This window comes from Aquila chrysaetos, chromosome 1, assembly GCF_900496995.4.
Source record: "Aquila chrysaetos chrysaetos chromosome 1, bAquChr1.4, whole genome shotgun sequence".
Classification (NCBI taxonomy): Eukaryota; Metazoa; Chordata; class Aves; order Accipitriformes; family Accipitridae; genus Aquila; species Aquila chrysaetos.
Window position 1 is genome coordinate 64,537,479 of NC_044004.1, and position 18,922 is coordinate 64,556,400.

Below are 18,922 nucleotides of genomic sequence, written 5' to 3' on the forward strand. Positions count from 1 at the left end.
CCAGCATCCAGCTCAGGACATGCACCCAAACAGCTCTGTGTCAAACTGTGCAGTCTATCAAAACCAACTGAGCAGCAGCAATATAAGTGACTATGGGATGAGTTTGTGCAAAAAATGTATAGCATCTGCATTATTGAGGGTAGTCTAGGTTCTTATTATCTGGACAACTAAGAGATAACTCTCTTCCAAGGACAAAGCTTATTTCGCAGCCATAAACAAATATTAGAAGCAGAAGCAAATGTAACAACTCATGATAACAATGTCATTAGGAATCTTTGTTAAGAATCCAGGACAACCAACTTGTCAAAGCTTTTTATTCAACCTTTGTCTTTTTGCTGACATAACATCAAAACTCACCTTCCCATTCAACAGAGAGAATGAGGTCTTATTTTTCCCAGTCATTCCAGTAGCAATGATAAAAATTCACACATAGCCTCCCTCTTTCCTGTTTTCTGCTTCTCTCTTGGGAGAACCCATAGCTCATATGCAATTCTTAATTTTTTTTCTTCACAGGAAACAGAAGTGACAACCTTTGCTAATATCATTGTAGGTGCTAAATTGACTACAGCCTTGTTGATCCCTCTGCTGTAGCCAGTTTGCAGCACTGGCACCATAACTATTCTTTGCAAGCAGAAAAAACCCACTCTTCATTTAATGTTCTGGACATTAACCCACCAAATAGAAGAAACTTATTTCAAGAAAAGATTGAATACAGTACATAAAAACATAAGGCTCATAGTTCCCACAGATTCTTGCCTGCTTGCTAGTGCAAGTGATATAGAACAGCTACTTCTGCAAAGCAGAAACAAGCTACAGTTAAGAAAGTAAAGATCACTTGTTTGCCTAAGTTGATTTCAAAGGGAAAAAAAAAATCTTAGAAAAACAAATAATTTTATTGGGTCATTTTATAACCAAAACAAAATAAAGAACATGCTAGTTCATTTCCTTGTTTGCTGTGTTCTCCCATCCCTTTTTGCCAAATACATACAAGCACACATCAACTATTCCAGGCAACTGAAATTCACAAAGATCAGTGACACAAAAAGATAAGAAATGCAGTTCTTAAGAAACTCTTGACACTGGATGTGTTTTCTCTCACTTGCTAGAAAAGTCTTCATAGAAGCATATGTATACCCAAGATTCATCCCATACTGCTGGCATATTATCAAATGAAAGATGACAACTGCACGTAGGCAATCTTTCTGTACTACAATTCTCCTAATTAATTGCAATCCTTCAATTTTGCTACCATTTCAAGAATGGGTAAAATAGTGTCATTCATTTTATGCATTTCCTGTTTTCTTACTCTCTCTGACACTCTACATTTTGTCTCTAAAATTGAAAGGTTTGTTTTGTCGTAAAGCAAAGAATTACAAAATCACTCAGCACTGCATTTTTTCAACAGAGAGTCTTTTGTTTAAGCTTACCGAGCTAGAGATTGCCTTAAAAAAATACATGTCATGAAACAAAAAAAGATTAATCCATAAGAAAGCTATGATTAACAAAGGTAAGTGGAAAAATTAATCATCTAAGACTGCAAACTCACCATGTTTGCTTGTGTAACAGCAGAGCAAAAGCAAATCATTTTAACACAGTAACAAAATATGCATGTGGAACACAAGACAAAATAATTTCCATTCTCTTTCCCATTCTCTACAGAAGACAAGATATGGAGGCAGTTTGTCTGCACGCTTCCCAGAGGATCATGGTTCCAGGTTTATCAAATACAATACCAATGGCAAACTACAGCAAGGAAAAACCCCTGACCTTACTCCTTATCAGATGCTGAATACATAACTAGTGTAAGTATCCAGTCTTTTCATTGGTTACAAGGAATACTAAGAAAGTATCAGGCATTCTTCACCACAAATTTAACCATCTATAGTAGCAAAATTCAAAATAATAGTTCCCAAGGCAACTTAACCAACAACTTCCCAATTCACTTAACCAACGCACACTGTTCCCTTCCCATTACTCTACATTCTGTTAAGCAAATGGTCCCTATGTGATGCACCATATGTACAATTGTGTGCAGCGTATCAGAACGGGCAAGGTACACAAATTAGCAACTCCTATGTGTTTAAAGTAACACATCAAGTGATATGGACATGAGAGTTTTATATTAAACAGTTACAGTTTTTAGGGTTTTTTTTGTTTTTTTCATGGGAAGAAAGATTAAACTCATGTCACCACTGCCATGTTTATAACAGAGTTGCTAGCTGTTTTCTTTTTAAGAATGGCTGGAGGACAAAAACCAAACAAACCAACGACTTGCGCGCATACCAGTTATGAGGAGATCCTTCTTGCCTTGGCAAGTTCTGGGTAATTTAGGCTTCCACTACAATTTTAAAAGGAAAACCAACAGCTAAAAAAACCTTATCTGTCAACAAACTTGTAATTACATGTAATAAAACAAGCAACTGCTACAATTTTTTAGCATTTACTATGAAAAACATCCTATTGCACTGCTATTTCAAATAGCATCCTTTGTTACTTTGACCACTGCATACACATGATCAGCAGCATTACTTCCCTTATACTGCAACTCCCCGTGCGTATTAAGCCAGCACTACCACTGAAGCTCTCCTGTCCTCCTTTGGCATCTGCCTATTCATTTCCATACAAACATTTTCCCTCCTCTTTGTGCTAGCAAACATTTATGTAGCTGCAAGGGCAGCCCAGATGAAGATGAGCTGGGTTAAAGCTAGCCATCCAAACCAAACTGTGGGTTGTCACAGCCCCGCTTTCTCCACACTGCTGACACTGGTGTTCAACCCAGGAAGAAAACTACTCCACGAAGTAGTGAGCAAATTCTAGTGGGTCAGTGTGCTGAAATAGCTTAGTTCAAAGTCTACAAGGAACAGAATGGCACCAAGGAATCGCACCACAGCCGACAATCCAGCTGGGTCAGGGGGCTGGGGAAACCCAGGAACCTCCCTCTCCTCCCAGCCTGGCATTTATACTCCCTGCACAGAGGGAAGGGGAAGAGCACAACCAACTCTTTCAGTGGTGGCAGAACACTAGACTACATCAGGGCACTTTGTGTAGATTCACTCCAACCTAGAACAAAAGCCAGGTTAATTTTAATGCAGACCAGTCTTTAACTGTGGTCTACGAGTAGCTGCTGAAGTGCTTACAAAGCACAAGAGAAGGGGAAAGCACGAAAGAGTAAGAAGCTGCCAGGGAAGAGCAGAGCCATCTTCCTCACCAGCAAAGCAGCAACAAGTGCTCATGGGATTATAGGAGTGCATACCCACATCTTCTCCCAAATAAATGGGAGAGTAACCCTTAGAAAAAAACCACTGAAAGCACGTATGAAACTACAAAACCTGTCAGAAAAGCTCTGCCCAGACACTACAATATTAACAATTAACTAGGTTTTAAAACAGAAAGCTTTCACTTGTTTGCAGATTGTGTCTCCTATTTCATTCAAATATTTGGGGAGGAGAGCAGATTAAGCTATGTAGGCAGATGTGAGACCACTGGGAACTTTTTGATAAAAATAACATAAAAAACCCAAACAAAATACCCCCAAAAACTTATCTCGGGAACAACAGATTCATCTAAAGAAGTTTCTAAAACATTCTTCAGCTAGGCTTCTTAAGTCCATAGCAGAAATTCCGAAGAAAGGGAAAAAAAACCAAAAAAAACAGCCACACCATAGAGATGGGGACTGGGTACGTATCTGGAACTTGTACGACGGATCAGAGCAGAGCCCAAAACTAAGGACATAACCCTCACATGGGTAGCAACATGTTCGATTGCAGAAGTATGGCTTGTGAAGGGGAACGACATCTGGATCTGGAACATGAGAAACCTGTATCTCTTGCATCATGTAGCTATGCACCCCCATCACTGATCAAGGGATTATTCCAGCAGTCTCGTTCTTTCCCATGCAAGAAAAACTTATTTATGTTTTCTGATGTTGTCAAGTGAGCAAGCTTAGTCACAGGCTGTACTGAAAGCCACATGCTGCTTACTGGTTTTCTAAGCAAGTAAGGAAACCAAGCTACTCAAATGTAAGGCGCAGCAAAATACAAACCCTCGAATCAAGAGGTCAAGAAACATTTTCCACTTCTTATTGGGAGCTCCTGCAGCTAAGAATAAAAAAACCAAACAACCATGAGTTTGTCTCCTAGGTATTTGTTATGAATGCCACCACTGTAGTATTCAAATTCCATAGGACATTAAGATGGGCTTCTAACAGCATGTGAAGAGAGCACTACCTCTATAGCACAGGAAGGGAACAGAAGCACAAGCAGACCAACTGACAGATAAGGAAGCACAGTTTGTTACCAAAGCAGATATCAAAACACCCCCCCAATCTACCTTACTTCCCCCCCTGCATATTTTTCAAACAAGTGTAAGGGAAAAGAATCTAAGGGGCTTTGACTGCTTTTCAACAACCTAAAATAAAAGATATCCCAATGTGCAAGATAACAATGTCTCTAAGGCTGAAATACAACAGCACTCTTCATCACCACACTTCAAACTTACCTGTGGTTAGCAGATACTCAACCTGAAACCAGTTAAAGCTTTTAGAGAATTCTAGCCAAACTGTTCAGAGCATTCAGTTACAAACTATCTGAGCTTGGACATCACAGAAGTATAAGCAAACAAAACAACAGCAGCTTGTTCTTGACATGTAATCTGAACAATCAACCTTGCATAACAAACTACTGAAACTTACTGCATTACAAGCATGAAGTACGTTTTTAACCCATTAGAGAAACTGGGCTGTATTTTTTAGCACACTCTCCAAGCCAGCCTTTAAGAGTGCTCAGCCTACAGAGCAATACAGCCATACATCTCTCTGTAGGTTGACAGAAGTCTGTACAAGGCATGTAAATAACAGTTACCGCTTGCTGATGCATATGTAAACCGGATGTCTTGGGCAATAAAAAAAGACAAGTCTAACACATTTTATTTTACAAAAGGATTCCCCTGACAGAAGAAATATTCTCAGCTGATAACCCGCTATTCTTCTTTCCTCCAATAAGCCAAAAAGCAATTGTGAATAAGCTAACCACACACACAAGACATTGCCTGTTATTGCCAGCTTTATGTAAACGTTGCAAAGAATATTCCAAATTATTTTTCTGTATTCAGTATTTTCTACAATCACTGTAATATATTTCAAGCAACTGTTCAGAAGGATGAACCTAATGAAAGATGATTTAAATATCTCTTCTTTCTTCACTTGAAAGACTAAGTCCGAGAGCTTTCGTCCTGTTCACACTATGTTCCAGTGGACAATTTCACGTGTTCTCAATGCCACAGTGCTTTCCAGAACTCAAAACCTCCATACCAAATGTTACATAATTAGTACACGATGTGCTTCAAAGTCAAGGCCACAAATAATTAGTAACAGATTCTGACCGCCAATATACCTCTTAACGTACAAGATTGATGAAGAGGGAAGCTGGGACTATCCCGAAAGACGGTCCAGCTAAATTCACTTCGAACTCAGAGGCTGTCTGTGGCCGCGCAGCAGCATGCTGAAGGCACAGGTATGCCCTCGCTCTCGGGAAGTGTGGAAAACACCCCACACCGTTTTCACCACACCCCACCCTGCAAAGCAGAGCTCCAGCAAGCACCCCCGCAGACAAAGGCGGGACGTCCTCACCCAGGACCATGTCCGGCGAGGTCCCGGCAGGCCCTCAGGGGGCAGCCCGGGCCCCACCGGCGGCCCACGCCAGCAAGTTTGGCGAGGACAGCGTCCCCGGGCCTAAGCCGGCCGCCACCGCGTCCCGCCGCCGCCACAGCCCCGGGCCCGGGCCCGCCCGGCCCCGAGTGCTCCCCACCGCCCAATGCAGCGTCCCGTGGGCCAGAAGAGCCGGGCCCCACCGACCCCAGGCCCAGCGAGGCGAGCCACGGCGGCCGCGACCGTTGGCATCGCGCGACGCTGGCGACGGCCGCCCCCACCCCGCGGCCGTTACCCCTGCGCGCCCCCCCCCCCCCCCCCCCCGGGCCTCACCTCATCGGCGGGCGGCGCGGGGGCGGCCGGGAGCCGCCGGGCTCCGTCAGCGGCCGCCGCCGTATTTCGAAAGATCCGCCATTTTCACCCCGTCACCACCGCCCCCCACGGCCCGCCCCCGCCGCACCTGCCCCCGCCGCGCCGCCCGGGCGCCCCGCCCCGCCTCGCCGCGCGCGGGGCGTCCCCTCCGCCCCGACCTGCCCCGCCGCCAAACCCCAACTGCTTCCGGACCGGCAGGGAAGGGGGCGGCGGCGGCGGGTCCGGCACAGATCCCCAGCCCGAGAAGGAAGCCTCGCTGCCGGCCCCCCCGCCGCTCCCCGGGGCCGTTTTAACCCCACCGCTTCGCGGCAGCTTTGGGTGCAACCGGTCTCAGCGAGCAGCGGTGATGAGACCCGCTGAGCGGGCATCCCCCGCGGCAGAGGGACGACCGGGACGGCTGTCCCCGCCAGCCCGGAGAGGTCGGCGGGGCCGCCCGGGAGCCCGCCCCGCCGCGGGGAGCGCGCCCGGCGGGGGCCGGGCCTGTGCCTTCCCGGCGCGAGGCGGCTGTCAGCGCTCCGCCGCTCCCTCCCCGCCAGCGGGGCCGTGCCCGCACCCCCTTTTTCGTCCTCCCGCCGCCGCTTTCCCGCCCCTCGCACTCACCGGGCGGGCGGGCGCTCTTCCTCCTCCGCCTCCTCCTCCGCCGCCGCTACCGATGCCTCTCGCCGCCGTCGCCGCACGCCCTCCGCGCCTCGCGCCGCCGCCGGCCCGGCCTCGCCCCCCCTCCCCTCCGCTACCGCGCCCGGCGGCGGCGGCGGCAGCGCCCGCGACGAAGCCGCCGTGTTTGTTCAAAATCACGCGCCCCGCGCCATTCCCCCGCCGCATCCCATAATACTGCGCCGCGCCGCCCTGGCAACCGCCGGCGCAGCGCCCCGCGCGCGCGCGCGCCGCCCCGCCCCGCCCCACGCTTCCGGGCCCGCCCCACCCGTGCCGGGCCGCCCGCTTCCGGGGCCGCGTACGCCACTCGAGGAAGACGCAGCCTTGCCCCGCGTCGAGGCCGTCGACACGCGCGCGCACCCCCGCGCGATTATACACGTATATATCTCTGTACGTGCCGCCCTGCGGCCCTGGGAGGAGGGGGGGGTGCGCGGCCCGCCCCAGCTTTATCTCCGCGGCCGGGCTCTGCCCGCGCGGACGCTCCCCGCCACGTGACTCCGCCGCGCGGCGGCCCCTCTAGCCTGCCGGCGGCGCGGCTCTATGGTAGGAGGAGGTCTGCGGCGCTCGAGGGGGACGGCAGCGGGTCGGTGAAGATGGCGGCCGCGGTGAGGCAGGACCTGGCGCAGCTGATGAACTCCAGCGGCTCTCACAAGGACCTGGCGGGCAAGTGAGTGCCGGCGCCGGCCTCCCTATGACGGGGCGAGGCGGGCGAACGGCTGTTCGGGGTTACGGCCGTTGGGGGGGGGGGGGGGGGGGGGGGGCTGCCGGGCCCTGGGCGGGCGAGGCGGCTCTTGTCCAACGGCCGCGCTTCTTTAAATAAAAAGAAGAAAGAAAGAAAGATTTAACTTCATGATTCTGTCATTTTTGATTTATTTTTCGTTTCCAACGACGGCTTGCTCTGTGCTGGTGGTGTCCTGCCCTAGTGCAGGCTTCCGCGCAGGGCCTTACCCCTTCGCCGTAGCTCCCTCGTGTCTGCCCGCCGCCCCTTAGAGTTCGGCTGCCCTGCCCTTCGTCTGCGTGAAATTGATAGGTCGGGGAATTTTATTTTTCTCGGCTGCTGTAGATATGTCAGTAACTCCATTATTATTACTTTCGATGGGTGGGTATTTTGAATGGCAAACCTTAGGGTTTGAGCTACTCACAGTGCTATGTGTCACATAGATTTTTCTCTCCCCCGAGGGTTCAGTCAAGTGTCGATCAGTCACATGAAATTATTTGAGTCCCAGTCCGGTTGCTTATTTTATAGAGGAACTGCTTCACTTCTAGGTGTCTCATGTAAAAACTTGCAAATGCTCCCTTCAAAATGTGGCTTCAACATGAAGGTAGTACTTCACCAGTATTGCACACACTGAGGTTAGGGCCCAGGCAAAGTTTATTTAGCTTTATGAAGCATGAAAACTGGAGTTGCTATTTTTGCAGGAATAAACACTTAAAAATTGTCTGTGCCTGTGCTCACATCAAGTGGCTGTAACATACTATTTACCTCCCACTCCCAACGCTGTTTCTCCTCATCAAATATGGCATTTTGAACATTTGACTAACTTTTTACATTTTAATCCATGAGCGATATAGTTTTCATTACTTTTTCTGTGCACTATCCTAGGGACGTGATTTTTTTTTTTTAACTTTCAAAATTGCACGTATATTCACAGATAACAAAATGATGAGCTGTGTTATCTGAGAATCTAGTCCTGGGATTTAAAAAGAGCCAGATACCAATTCCAGGTGAATGTTCCTGACATGTGAGCACAAACGCTTTGGAAAATGGCCACCTCAAAGGTATAGAAAATATAAGCAAAAGTAGGGCTCTGACATAGAAAATAAACAAAGAAACAACTTGTTAGTGAAAAAATGTGCCCTATGAGTGATTTTTTTTTTTTTTTTTTAATCTGTGGACAGATACCGTCAAATATTGGAAAAAGCCATTCAGCTGTCGGGTGTAGAACAACTTGAAGCTTTGAAAGCTTTTGTAGAAGCAAGTAAGTGTGTCTGGTATAATCGGTTGCACACTGAGTGAAGGTCAGAGGTCTGTGGGATTGCATATTTGTTAGCTCTACATAAGGCTATGTAAATACCTGATATTTTAGTCCTATTGGATCTCAAACACAACTAGAAGAGGAACCATCATCGCCACATTCAGAAGTTAAGGGGGTTGTTGTAACTTTCCAACCTGTCAGTGTGACAGTGTTGGAAGGTTAAAACATAAAATAGTCTCTCTTGAACGCTAAAATTGATGCTGGATGCCAAGCGGTATTTCAACTAACAACCCTCTTCTTCCCTCATCTCAAGCTAGTTTGAAAAACTGTCAAGAAGAAATGGTTACGAGTTTTTTGTGTTGTATTGGATGTTTAGCTTATTGAATACTCTATACCTGTTGTAATTTTTTTAAGTTTAGAATAAACTTAGTGAAATTTAATCTAAAAGTTTGCTTTGTCCAAGATGTTTCAGCAACTGAGAACAGTGATTCAGAATGAAACATCTTTCTAAACAATAAATCAAAGTGAGAAATTCGTTATTATGTCAGGGGTTAGAACTCTGGTGACCTCTAGTGTAAACAAGCTGTTTCTGAGAGAAAAAAAATAACCTTTTAAAAACAAAGAAAAAATCCCCTTTCATTTGGATACAGATTTAAAAACTTGAAATATTCAAATTTAATATAAAAGCAAATGATCACTTACTGTGAAGGCACTGACAGGCATTGCATCCATCTTGTATTTTTCTTCCATGCATCTCTGAACCAGTGGTGAACGAGAATGTCAGTCTAGTGATCTCACGTCAGCTACTGACAGATTTCTGTACCCATCTTCCAAGTCTTCCTGACAGCACAGCCAAAGAAATTTACCACTTCACCTTGGAAAAGATACAGCCTAGAGTAATTTCATTTGAAGAGCAGGTGAGAGATCAATGACAAGGGGTTTTTGGTTTGTGGGCTTGGCTTTAGGTTTTTTTCCCTTATCTGCTGACTATTTTAAGTCTTTAAAAAAGCTGTTCAAAATAGATATTCCTACTTAGAGTCCAGTTTTGCATTCCTGTACTTGCAAAACCCGACCTAAATGCAGAGAGTATTTAGGACTGTGCAGAGAATACAGACTTTGTTTTTTCATCAGGACGCTGGGCATGTAATTCCTCCGCTACCAGAAAATGGCTTCTTACAATGAAACAATAATTGAGCCACTGGAGGTACTGTCAAGAGACAGACTGGTACTCATTGTCTTGCATTTTACCCAACTAATGAAACAGGCAGGTGATGTAAAGAGAAGCATCCTGACAAATAGCTTTTGTTTCAAAATAAATATCTCTCTGTGTGTGTATTTTAGCCATAATCATTTTACCAGAAGAAAATGTTTTCTTGAAATCCCAATTCTAGTTAACTACTGAATGTGCTGCAGTTCTTTTTCAGTTCAGTTCTTGAGTTTGTTGTATGAGTATTCACCATCATCTGAGATGGTGATAAGAGTTCTTACGGAAGATGTTTATATAAAAAGCCTTCATTTTTATTTGAGAAGAGAATCAAGGCAGTTTCTGTCATGATTTATATTTGCTTCTCTTTATCCTTTGTCTTTTTAAGCAGCTTTTACTCTATAAGTCTTAACTGAACATGCTTGCCTATATATTATGATTATGCATAAATTAAATCCAAGACATCAGATGATTTCTTTTTTTTACCCACACTTCTGCTTATAAAACCCAGATTGTAAGCACTGATATTTTACCTGCTGACAGCTGCTCTACAAAGTAGAAGTTTCTGCATAGGATCTAATCATAGTTCACCTCATTCATATCTCAAGGCGTGATATGAGGTATAACTGCAATAAATGGCTTGTGAATCTTGGTGTTCCCGTTTCACCTTGAAAACCTTGTTTCATCTTTTTAAAAGCTTTATAAAAGGCTTTGTTGCTCTGTGAAGATAAACTCCTTTTATCTTGTCACAAGCTTAAGTGGAAATGCTTCAAATCAGCACTCAAATTTAAAAAGCTTGGTATTAAAGCTTGATCCAGGAGTCCCATGCAGGACTCCTTGCGTGGAAAGAGTTGAGTGCATGTAGGTTGCTGTGTCTTTGAATCTGGGGTATCGTTTGAGGGGATTCATGAACAAGAATAAATACTGTGAAAGTTAATACAGAACCATTCAACTTCTACAGCATTTGCTATTGATTTTATTATTGTTTAGGTTGCTTCAATAAGGCAACATCTTGCATCAATCTATGAGAAAGAAGAAGACTGGAGAAATGCAGCGCAAGTATTGGTGGGGATCCCTTTGGAAACAGGGCAAAAGTAAGTACTGTCCTAGACACAATTCTGTGTTGTTAAATACACTTGCTGCCTTTGTACTCAATGAGACCAGCGAGTGAGAGTATGGGGGTTGCTTATTTTTCCGGAGTTTCAGTAGTTCAAGCCAGAACTACTGCCAGATGACAAAAGTATAGCTTGATGACTGTACATTACAGTAAACAGTGTAGTGGGTCAAAATACTGCACGAGAAGTTTTGCACTATTTATTAGTCTTGTTGATAAACAGCCTTTTTGATAGTATTTTACAACAATGCTTCTAAGGTTATTGAGAGATTCTTGAAAGGTAGCAGTTCTTCCACGTGTTTGCCTTTACAGTTCAAAATGAGGACATAGTTTGAAATTGGATATTAACAAATAGAGTTGAGTTTTTTTCTGGGGTTTTGTTTGTTTGTGGTTTTGTGGTTTTGGTGTTTGTTTTTTTTAAGTCTAGAACCTTTGCTGTTACTTTCCTCCAGCTGTCCTTTCTGTCCTCTTTCTCTGTATGCATGTAGAAGGAATTGCTGTAGGTTTTGCCCATTTAGCACCGATTTATTCCACTGCAAGTTTGCTTCTTAACTCAAGTGGCACACCACTTACGACAAACTTCCAATCCAATAAAACCAGATTATTAGAGTGTACATTTGTGTCTTGCTGGACAGCATTATTTCTACTGGTGTTTGTAGGAGCCAGTTCTATATTGGCATTCATGTCAAATTTCCTTACCTTGAACAGAGAGCACTAATTTTGGTGTTAGGGAAGAAGGCAGGGTAAAGCAAACGTTGCCAAGTGCTTAAGAATCATAATATATGTTTAGAACAGCTGAGAGCAAGGGTAGTTGTGGAGCAACTCTGAGCACTTGCTTTTCTGTTTCTCTACAGACAATACAATGTAGATTATAAACTGGAGACCTACCTGAAAATTGCCAGGCTGTATCTGGAGGATGATGACCCGGTTCAAGCAGAAGCTTATATTAATCGAGCTTCCCTGCTTCAGAATGAATCAACTAATGAACAGCTGCAAATCCATTATAAGGTTGTCTGACTTGCTTCATTGCTTTCTCTTTTTAAAAGGTGACAATTCCACATTGAGATGTTCTTATGCAGTGCCACTAAAACTTTCATAATGAAAAAAGAGACAAAGAGAAAAGCTTCAAAATGGTTTTGGGAGCTTCAGAGCCACATCTTAGCAATAATTAACTAGCTCATTCCTTACGATTTGGAAATAAGTCTGTAAAGGTTCCTTAAATGCCAGCTTTACTGATTGAAAATAAAACTTAGGCTTCAAAACATCTGAAATATTGTTGAAAATATTGCCACCACCTTTGGCTGTAAGTCTAAGGCGGGGGGGGAGGGAATCACATTCAATATTACGGACAGTGGAAGTTCCCCCCCTTTCCCCTCCCAGTAATTAAATACTAAGTTCCATCCATAAAAGTAGCTTTAAGTCTCAAGTAGTAAAGTAACTGCAGACCTTTCTGCTTATTTGTGGGTTTACTGTGTATGTAGTTCATACACTTAATTTCTCAAACCACTTTAGTAACTGGGATGAGCAGTGATAACTACAGTGCGACAGTACCAATCAAATGTGGTGGTGTTTAAAATTCTACAACACAAAGCAGATGTGCCATGACCTGTAACTCAGGGTGTGGTGGTTTTGGTTTGTTGGTTTTCCCTGTTCTTTTTTTCTCCCCCCTGTGCTATGTTTTAAAGCGTGCCCTGAGTTGGAAGTGTAAATATTTTCTGTAAGCATTAGAAAAGCACAAAGGATGGGAGAGAAGAAATATCAGATACTGTTACAGCACTGAAAGGGAAAAGCAAACACTTGAGACATAAATTGCTACCTCAGTGTCAATTGCTACCACTGTCAATGTCAGTAGTGAAGGGGAAACTTACATAAGTACAATATCAGCTGCACAATATTTCATTTACTTAGTTTCTGGCATTTAGACATTTGAAATGTTTAACATGTGAATAGTGCTGGGAAATGCCCTTTCAATTGCTTTCCATGATACTTTAGCAAGGGCTTTACAAGTCAAACTCATCGTTCCAAGACACAGATTTCCTTAGGATGCAGTAGAGCAATATTTATGGGAGCTGTCAGTTGATAAATATGGCAATTTATGCACACCTATTTTATGCAGCCACCTCTGTTAGTTTTCTTTTTCTGAGACATACTTTCTTTCTAGGTTTGCTATGCTCGAGTTCTTGATTACAGAAGAAAGTTCATTGAGGCTGCCCAAAGATACAATGAACTCTCCTATAAGAGCATAGTCCATGAAACGGAGCGACTGGAGGCATTGAAGCATGCTTTGCATTGTACTATTTTGGCATCAGCAGGTAAAATACACATTACATTTTTGTGTAAAAGACTCAATACGCGTATTTCATATCCCCTGAAGCAAGTCAGCTTGTGTGTTACTTAGAATCATAGAATCATTTAGGTTGGAAAAGACCTTTAAGATCATCAAGTCCAACCATCAACCATGCCCACTAAACCATGTCCTGAAGTGCCTTGTCTACGCACTTCTTGAATACCTCCAGGGATGGTGACTCAACCACTTCCCTGGGCAGCCTATTCCAATGTCTGACAACCCTTTCAGTAAAGAAATTTTTCCTAATATCCAATCTAAACCTCTCCTGCCACAACTTGAGGCCATTTCCTCTCGTCCTATCTCCAGCCACCTGACAGAAGAGACCAGCACCCACCTCACTACAACCTCCTTTCAGGTAGTTGTAGAGAGCAATAACGTCTCCCCTCAGCCTCCTTTTCTCCAGGCTAAACAACCCCAGTTCCCTCAGCTGCTCCTCATAAGATTTGTGCTCCAGGCCCTTCACCAGCTTGGTTGCCCTTCTCTGGACACGCTCCAGCACCTCAATGTCTTCCTTGTAGTGAGGGGCCCAAAACTGAACACAGTATTCAAGGTGTGGCCTCATCAGTGCTGAATACAAGGGAACAATCACTTCCCTGCTCCTGCTGGCCACAATATTTCTGATACAGGCCAGGATGCCATTGGCTGCCTTGGCCACCTGGCCACGCTGCTGGCTATATTCAGCCGGCTGTCAACCAGCACCCCCAGGTCTTTTTCTGCCAGGCAGCTTTCCAGCCACTCTTCCCCAAGCCTGTAGTGCTGCACGGATTGTTGTGTCCAAAGTGCAGGACCCGGCACTTGGCCTTGTTGAACCTCACTTGGCCTTGTTGAACTTGTGGGGAGGGATCCCAAATAGTGAACACGGTGTCAAAATTACCTGTTGGCATACTGTTAACTCAGAGTTGGATTAATTCTATGTCTTTGCCAATGATAAGGTGGCATCTTGGCTAAAGATGCAAAAGATAGTCAGTGGCAAACAGTGTTTTGGAACTGAACACAATCGAGTTCCTTCTTTGGTATAGCTTCGTTGGTTAATTGCATGTATTGAGAAAAAGAGACGATAACTTTCTGTTTACCTTTAAATACTCAATGCCTTGGTGATGATTTATGAGAATTCTTCTTGACTCTCCTAGGACAACAGCGTTCTCGCATGCTTGCTACACTCTTCAAGGATGAGAGATGCCAGCAGCTTGCAGCCTATGGGATCTTGGAGAAAATGTATCTTGACAGAATTATCCGTGGAAATCAACTGCAAGAGTTTGCAGCTATGCTAATGCCTCACCAGAAAGCAACTACAGCTGATGGTACATATTTCTCTGAAGCCTCGTAATGCTAGGTGTTCATTCACAGCAGTTAGACTTGCCCAATGCAGTCAAGAAATGAGATGGAAAAGAATTTAGTATTGCTTATATGATTAGTTTAAAATTTATTTTAAAATCTCCCAGCATGTTACCCTCCTGAGTATAGTTTAATAGCAAAGCTTCTTAACCATAGTTTGTCTTTCTGATTGGCTGTTAAGGTTTTGAAATACTCTACTAGAAAATAACTTGTAAAAATCTTGTTCTTCTGTCCATGTACAGTCCTCTTCACTGACCAACTCCCAGTATTTCTAACCTTGCCTCATAGTTTGAGTCTCTGTCCTTTTGAGCTTCTCCAGTTCTAAGGCACTGTTATAAATAGGATGCCTAGAAACACGACATGCATGTAGGCCATAAACGGTCTGTGCAGATGATAAATTTATTTGAACTACTTCCTGACTTGACAGGAAGATGACAAATAGTGAGAGGGATGACTTGGACCTCACACTGCCTCCAAATTGTTTTCTGATCCATCTCGCTGACGTCTTATTAGCTCTGTTCTTCCTGGAACCTCTGAAGAGTGAGAAATAATGTGAAGTAATGACTTCACTGGAATCCTAAACACACTGGTCTCAATTTTCTAAATTGGAAGAATATTGAAGTGGAAAAATACATAAGCATGACATCCCTCTTAATCAGGAAAACCTTCCTAGTAAACAATACTTATTGATTAAGGACAAATAAACAACTGTGTAATTGCAGAAGTGAAAACTGGTTAAAGGTACTTTCTACCAATAAGCTGCAGTCCTTTCCTTGGGTCAATTTGTTGTTTATTTATAACCTGTACTGTTTGTCCATATAAGTTAAAGAATGCAGGTTAGTTGGTATTTAATAATGTCCTTATCTTCAACTAGAGGTTAAGGGGCAAATGACCTGAATTGTTAAATCAAAAAAAGAAATTAGATGAAGGTTTATCACTGTACAAGCATAGTAAGAGAAAGGTTAGTTGTACCCCTAAGAAATGTGATGAATAAAAGAAAAAACAATGGTCTTTCCATTTGGCAAGCTAGGAACTGATCACAGGAGGTCAAACTCCCTCAATTCAGATGTTGACTTTTGTAGCAAAATGAAGGGCTCCACTTGATTGTTCTAGAAATTAAGTAAAAGGGTTTAAGCTACCTGTCTTAAAATCAACCACGTGCCATCCATTTGTTTTTGTTCACTTTATTTTGCGTAGCATAACACTAATGCAAGGCAGATGCATCTGGACTTTCTGCACATGTAACCCTTGGGGGAAAAAAGCATTTTCCATCTGCTCTACAATATAAACCAAGTATTTCAATCCTATAGTAATGTGGTTTTTTTCTCATCTAACCCTTAAGGCTCCAGTATCCTGGACAGAGCTGTTATTGAACACAACTTACTATCTGCGAGCAAACTTTACAACAACATTACTTTTGAAGAGCTTGGAGCATTGCTAGAGATCCCTGCAGCTAAGGTATCAGTTTTCTATATCTTTTGTGAAAACAAGGAGCATCAGAGACGTAAGACAATGGCTATGGTAAATATAAGGAAAATTAGTTCAATATTACAAAATCATTAATTACTCCATATTATGAGGAAGGTTAAATATCTAGCACATCTTATGAGAAGGAAAGGTACATAATATGGAACGAACAATAGTGGAGTTAGATGCCACTGATAGTATGCTAATCATTTCATAATTAGTGTTGTCTGTAGGTTCCCCCCTGCAATGTGTGAAGATGTTGAAAAACCCATAAGGACTATTAAGTCTTAATTATTTTTAACTTCTTTCGGAATGAAAGAAGTTTCTAACCTCTTTTCATTATTTCAGGCAGAAAAGATAGCTTCTCAGATGATAACCGAGGGTCGCATGAATGGATTCATTGATCAGATTGACGGAATTGTTCATTTTGAGAGTAAGTTCAACCACAGGAGTTTGGTTTTTTTAGCACCATTCAGGTGAGCTTTTTGAGTTGCTGCTTACAGTACAGGATAAGGAAATTAAGTTTAATATCTTGTCTGAAGTGAGTTTGCTGTGTGTTGCTGTGGCCAGGAGGTGGCAGAGTTTGACTTAATGGAAGACCACACTTCACCCACCCTTCCTACTGTGCATTCTCTTACCCACAGGGAAGTGTGAATTTATTCCATCAGTCTCCTTGTAGGAACAGGTCCACCAGGAAGTTCTCTATTCAATTCTACTTTGCAATGCAGAAGTTAGGCTTGTAACAGACAGCCAAAATCGTTGTAGCTTTTGAATTCAGAAACAAGCATGATGTAGCTCAAGGAAGGCTTCCTCTCTGAGGTAGGTGAGGGCAGTGGCAGAAAAAAAAGGTTGCAGTTAAAAAGGCAAGGGAATTGTTAAGACTTACTTTGTTTTCTATGGCTTGGGTTTTTTTTTTTTGCAGCCCGTGAAGCTTTGCCAACTTGGGATAAGCAGATTCAGTCACTGTGTTTCCAGGTTAACAACCTGCTGGAGAAGATAAGTCAGACAGCCCCAGAATGGACAGCACAGGCAATGGAGGCCCAGATGGCTCAGTGACTGTGCAGCCATTGTCTGAATGGAGGCAATTGACTGCCTGCTGTGCTGGAAGAAGGGAACTGAGTAGGACTGTGAACCAAAGGAATAACCCACCTTCATTTCCGCACCTTCTGCTTTCACTCTGGCTTAGGAGACAATTAGGTGATACCATGTTTGGTGTGACAGTCCCTCAGTTCTCTGAGCATAGATGATGCTGTTGCTGCCTCTGCATTGCACTCTGCTGTCTGAAAGCTGTGGTTTCCACGTAGAAGCAGCTGTAAGGTCTGCAGCAAACTTTGGTTTTGGTTTATTTAATTTTATTTTTTTTCCACTGCATTGCTATAGCTTTGTAGCCCATTATGTCCTATGATGCTTGTCCTGCTGTGAAAATACAAGTGCCATGTTTCTTTTAGTTGTAATTATTCTAATAAAGGCTGGAATGAGCCACTTGGTTTAAGTGTTGCAGAGACCTGTTTGTTTTTTTTTTCTCTTAAGCAGTAATTAGAAATAAGTTGAATTTTTGGAATTGTCAGTTTCGGCCCCTGAAAATGTTAAATCAAACCCAGCTTTTTTTCCTTCTGTGTTTATAAAATGCAAGTCTTAAATCTTACCTGAAGGAAATACTGACCCTTCTGCATTGGTGCAGCAGGGCACAGAGTTATCTGTGCTGAGAGATGGACTAAAGACCAGTGTTCCCAAGAGAGCTTGTTGCAACGATACGGTAAGTGATGAGAACATAGCACATGCCAAGTAAGGTAAGCCAAGCATGCTTTTTGTTTTATTGTCTAGGTCAGCATGAATTGGTAATTTTACAAAAGTATCCATAGTGGTTTTTTGGAACTGGAGGTGTAACAAGAGACTTTGACAAGTAGGGATTCTGCACTACAAAAGATTAAACACCTTCTGAAACTGGAGTGGCCGCAGAATACTCCGCAGTTTACTTACATAATGAGATACAAGGACTAGGTAAACGTGTCATGTGATAAGCAGGACTAACTTGAAATGCTTAAGCACAGCAACAGAGTATCAAAGTGGCCCTTCTGATGTTCATCATTCTGGAGTTGTGTGCTCTTTACCCATCCTTTTGGTCTGCCAGATATACAAGTTTTATTGTGTGATTTGGTGGAGTTTTTCACAGAGAGCTCTTCTGGTAATTGAGAGCCAAGGCAGAGTTTCATCAATAGCTGTCCCTGTCCAGAGGTGATGTTTTAGTTTGAGGTAATCTCATTCAGGTTGTAATTCCAGCTTTGGTGTGAATTACCTTAGCTCCTTTTTCATTTCAGTCAAGTAATAATACTATTAATTAGTTTTCAGTCTACATTCATCCTAGTCTTTTTGTCTCAAAATCTGGAGGATGCTGATATCTTCTCAAGTCAAAGGTTTTGGCTTAATCCACAATGCCTTCATTTTTGTTTTGGCCCCCCCCCTTTTTTTTTTTTTAAATTGTGTTTATGCATTTATATTTGTAGTGCTCTAAAAAAGCCAGGAGCCTAGTGAAGCATGGTTCATCCATAAGTAGGATGGACTTCTGTCAACCTGGCGGGTGATATTTCCGAGTCCCAAAATAACTGGCCAAGTAAGTTATGATGGCTCCTAGTTGGTAGCATCCTTTAGTTTCTCTGGGAGGGGGAGTGGTGACAGAGCAGCTGTGGGAGCAGGAAGGAGCTGCCCACCTCTTGGCAAGTTTACTATAAAAGAGCAGAGGTGGAATATTTTCCAGACCCTCATTACACACAGAGGTTGGGTGGCTGTTGTCCTTCAGTGTGGGCTGACA

At 43.4% G+C, this 18,922-nt stretch overlaps 2 protein-coding genes across 4 annotated transcripts in view; one reads left to right on the plus strand and one right to left on the minus strand.

The window, feature by feature from the left end:
• The window catches only part of LIN54 (lin-54 DREAM MuvB core complex component), a 40,851-nt gene extending 34,153 nt beyond the window's left edge, over window positions 1–6,698 (minus strand). Inside the window, exon 1 of one of the 2 annotated variants that reach the window (XM_030015948.2) lies at window positions 6,617–6,698. The gene's annotated coding sequence lies outside the window, so the exon portion shown is untranslated. Of the gene's footprint in view, window positions 1–5,977; window positions 6,087–6,616 lie in introns of those variants that run through there. The other variant, XM_041124618.1, reaches the window with a different exon arrangement.
• A 376-nt stretch (window positions 6,699–7,074) lies between these two features.
• On the plus strand, window positions 7,075–17,610 carry COPS4 (COP9 signalosome subunit 4). Of its 2 annotated transcripts, XM_030016005.2 has the most exons (11): window positions 7,075–7,337; window positions 8,323–8,449; window positions 8,570–8,649; window positions 9,412–9,563; window positions 10,841–10,944; window positions 11,819–11,972; window positions 13,126–13,276; window positions 14,442–14,612; window positions 15,989–16,104; window positions 16,462–16,546; window positions 17,036–17,610. In XM_030016005.2, exons 2-11 carry the CDS (start codon window positions 8,400–8,402, stop codon window positions 17,167–17,169), a joined length of 1,197 nt encoding a protein of 398 aa, XP_029871865.1. In that variant the 5' UTR covers window positions 7,075–7,337; window positions 8,323–8,399; the 3' UTR covers window positions 17,170–17,610. The 2 variants fall into 2 exon arrangements, with proteins under 2 accessions (XP_029871865.1, XP_029871855.1); XM_030015995.2 differs by lacking the exon at window positions 8,323–8,449.
• Window positions 17,611–18,922: the final 1,312 nt, after the last annotated feature.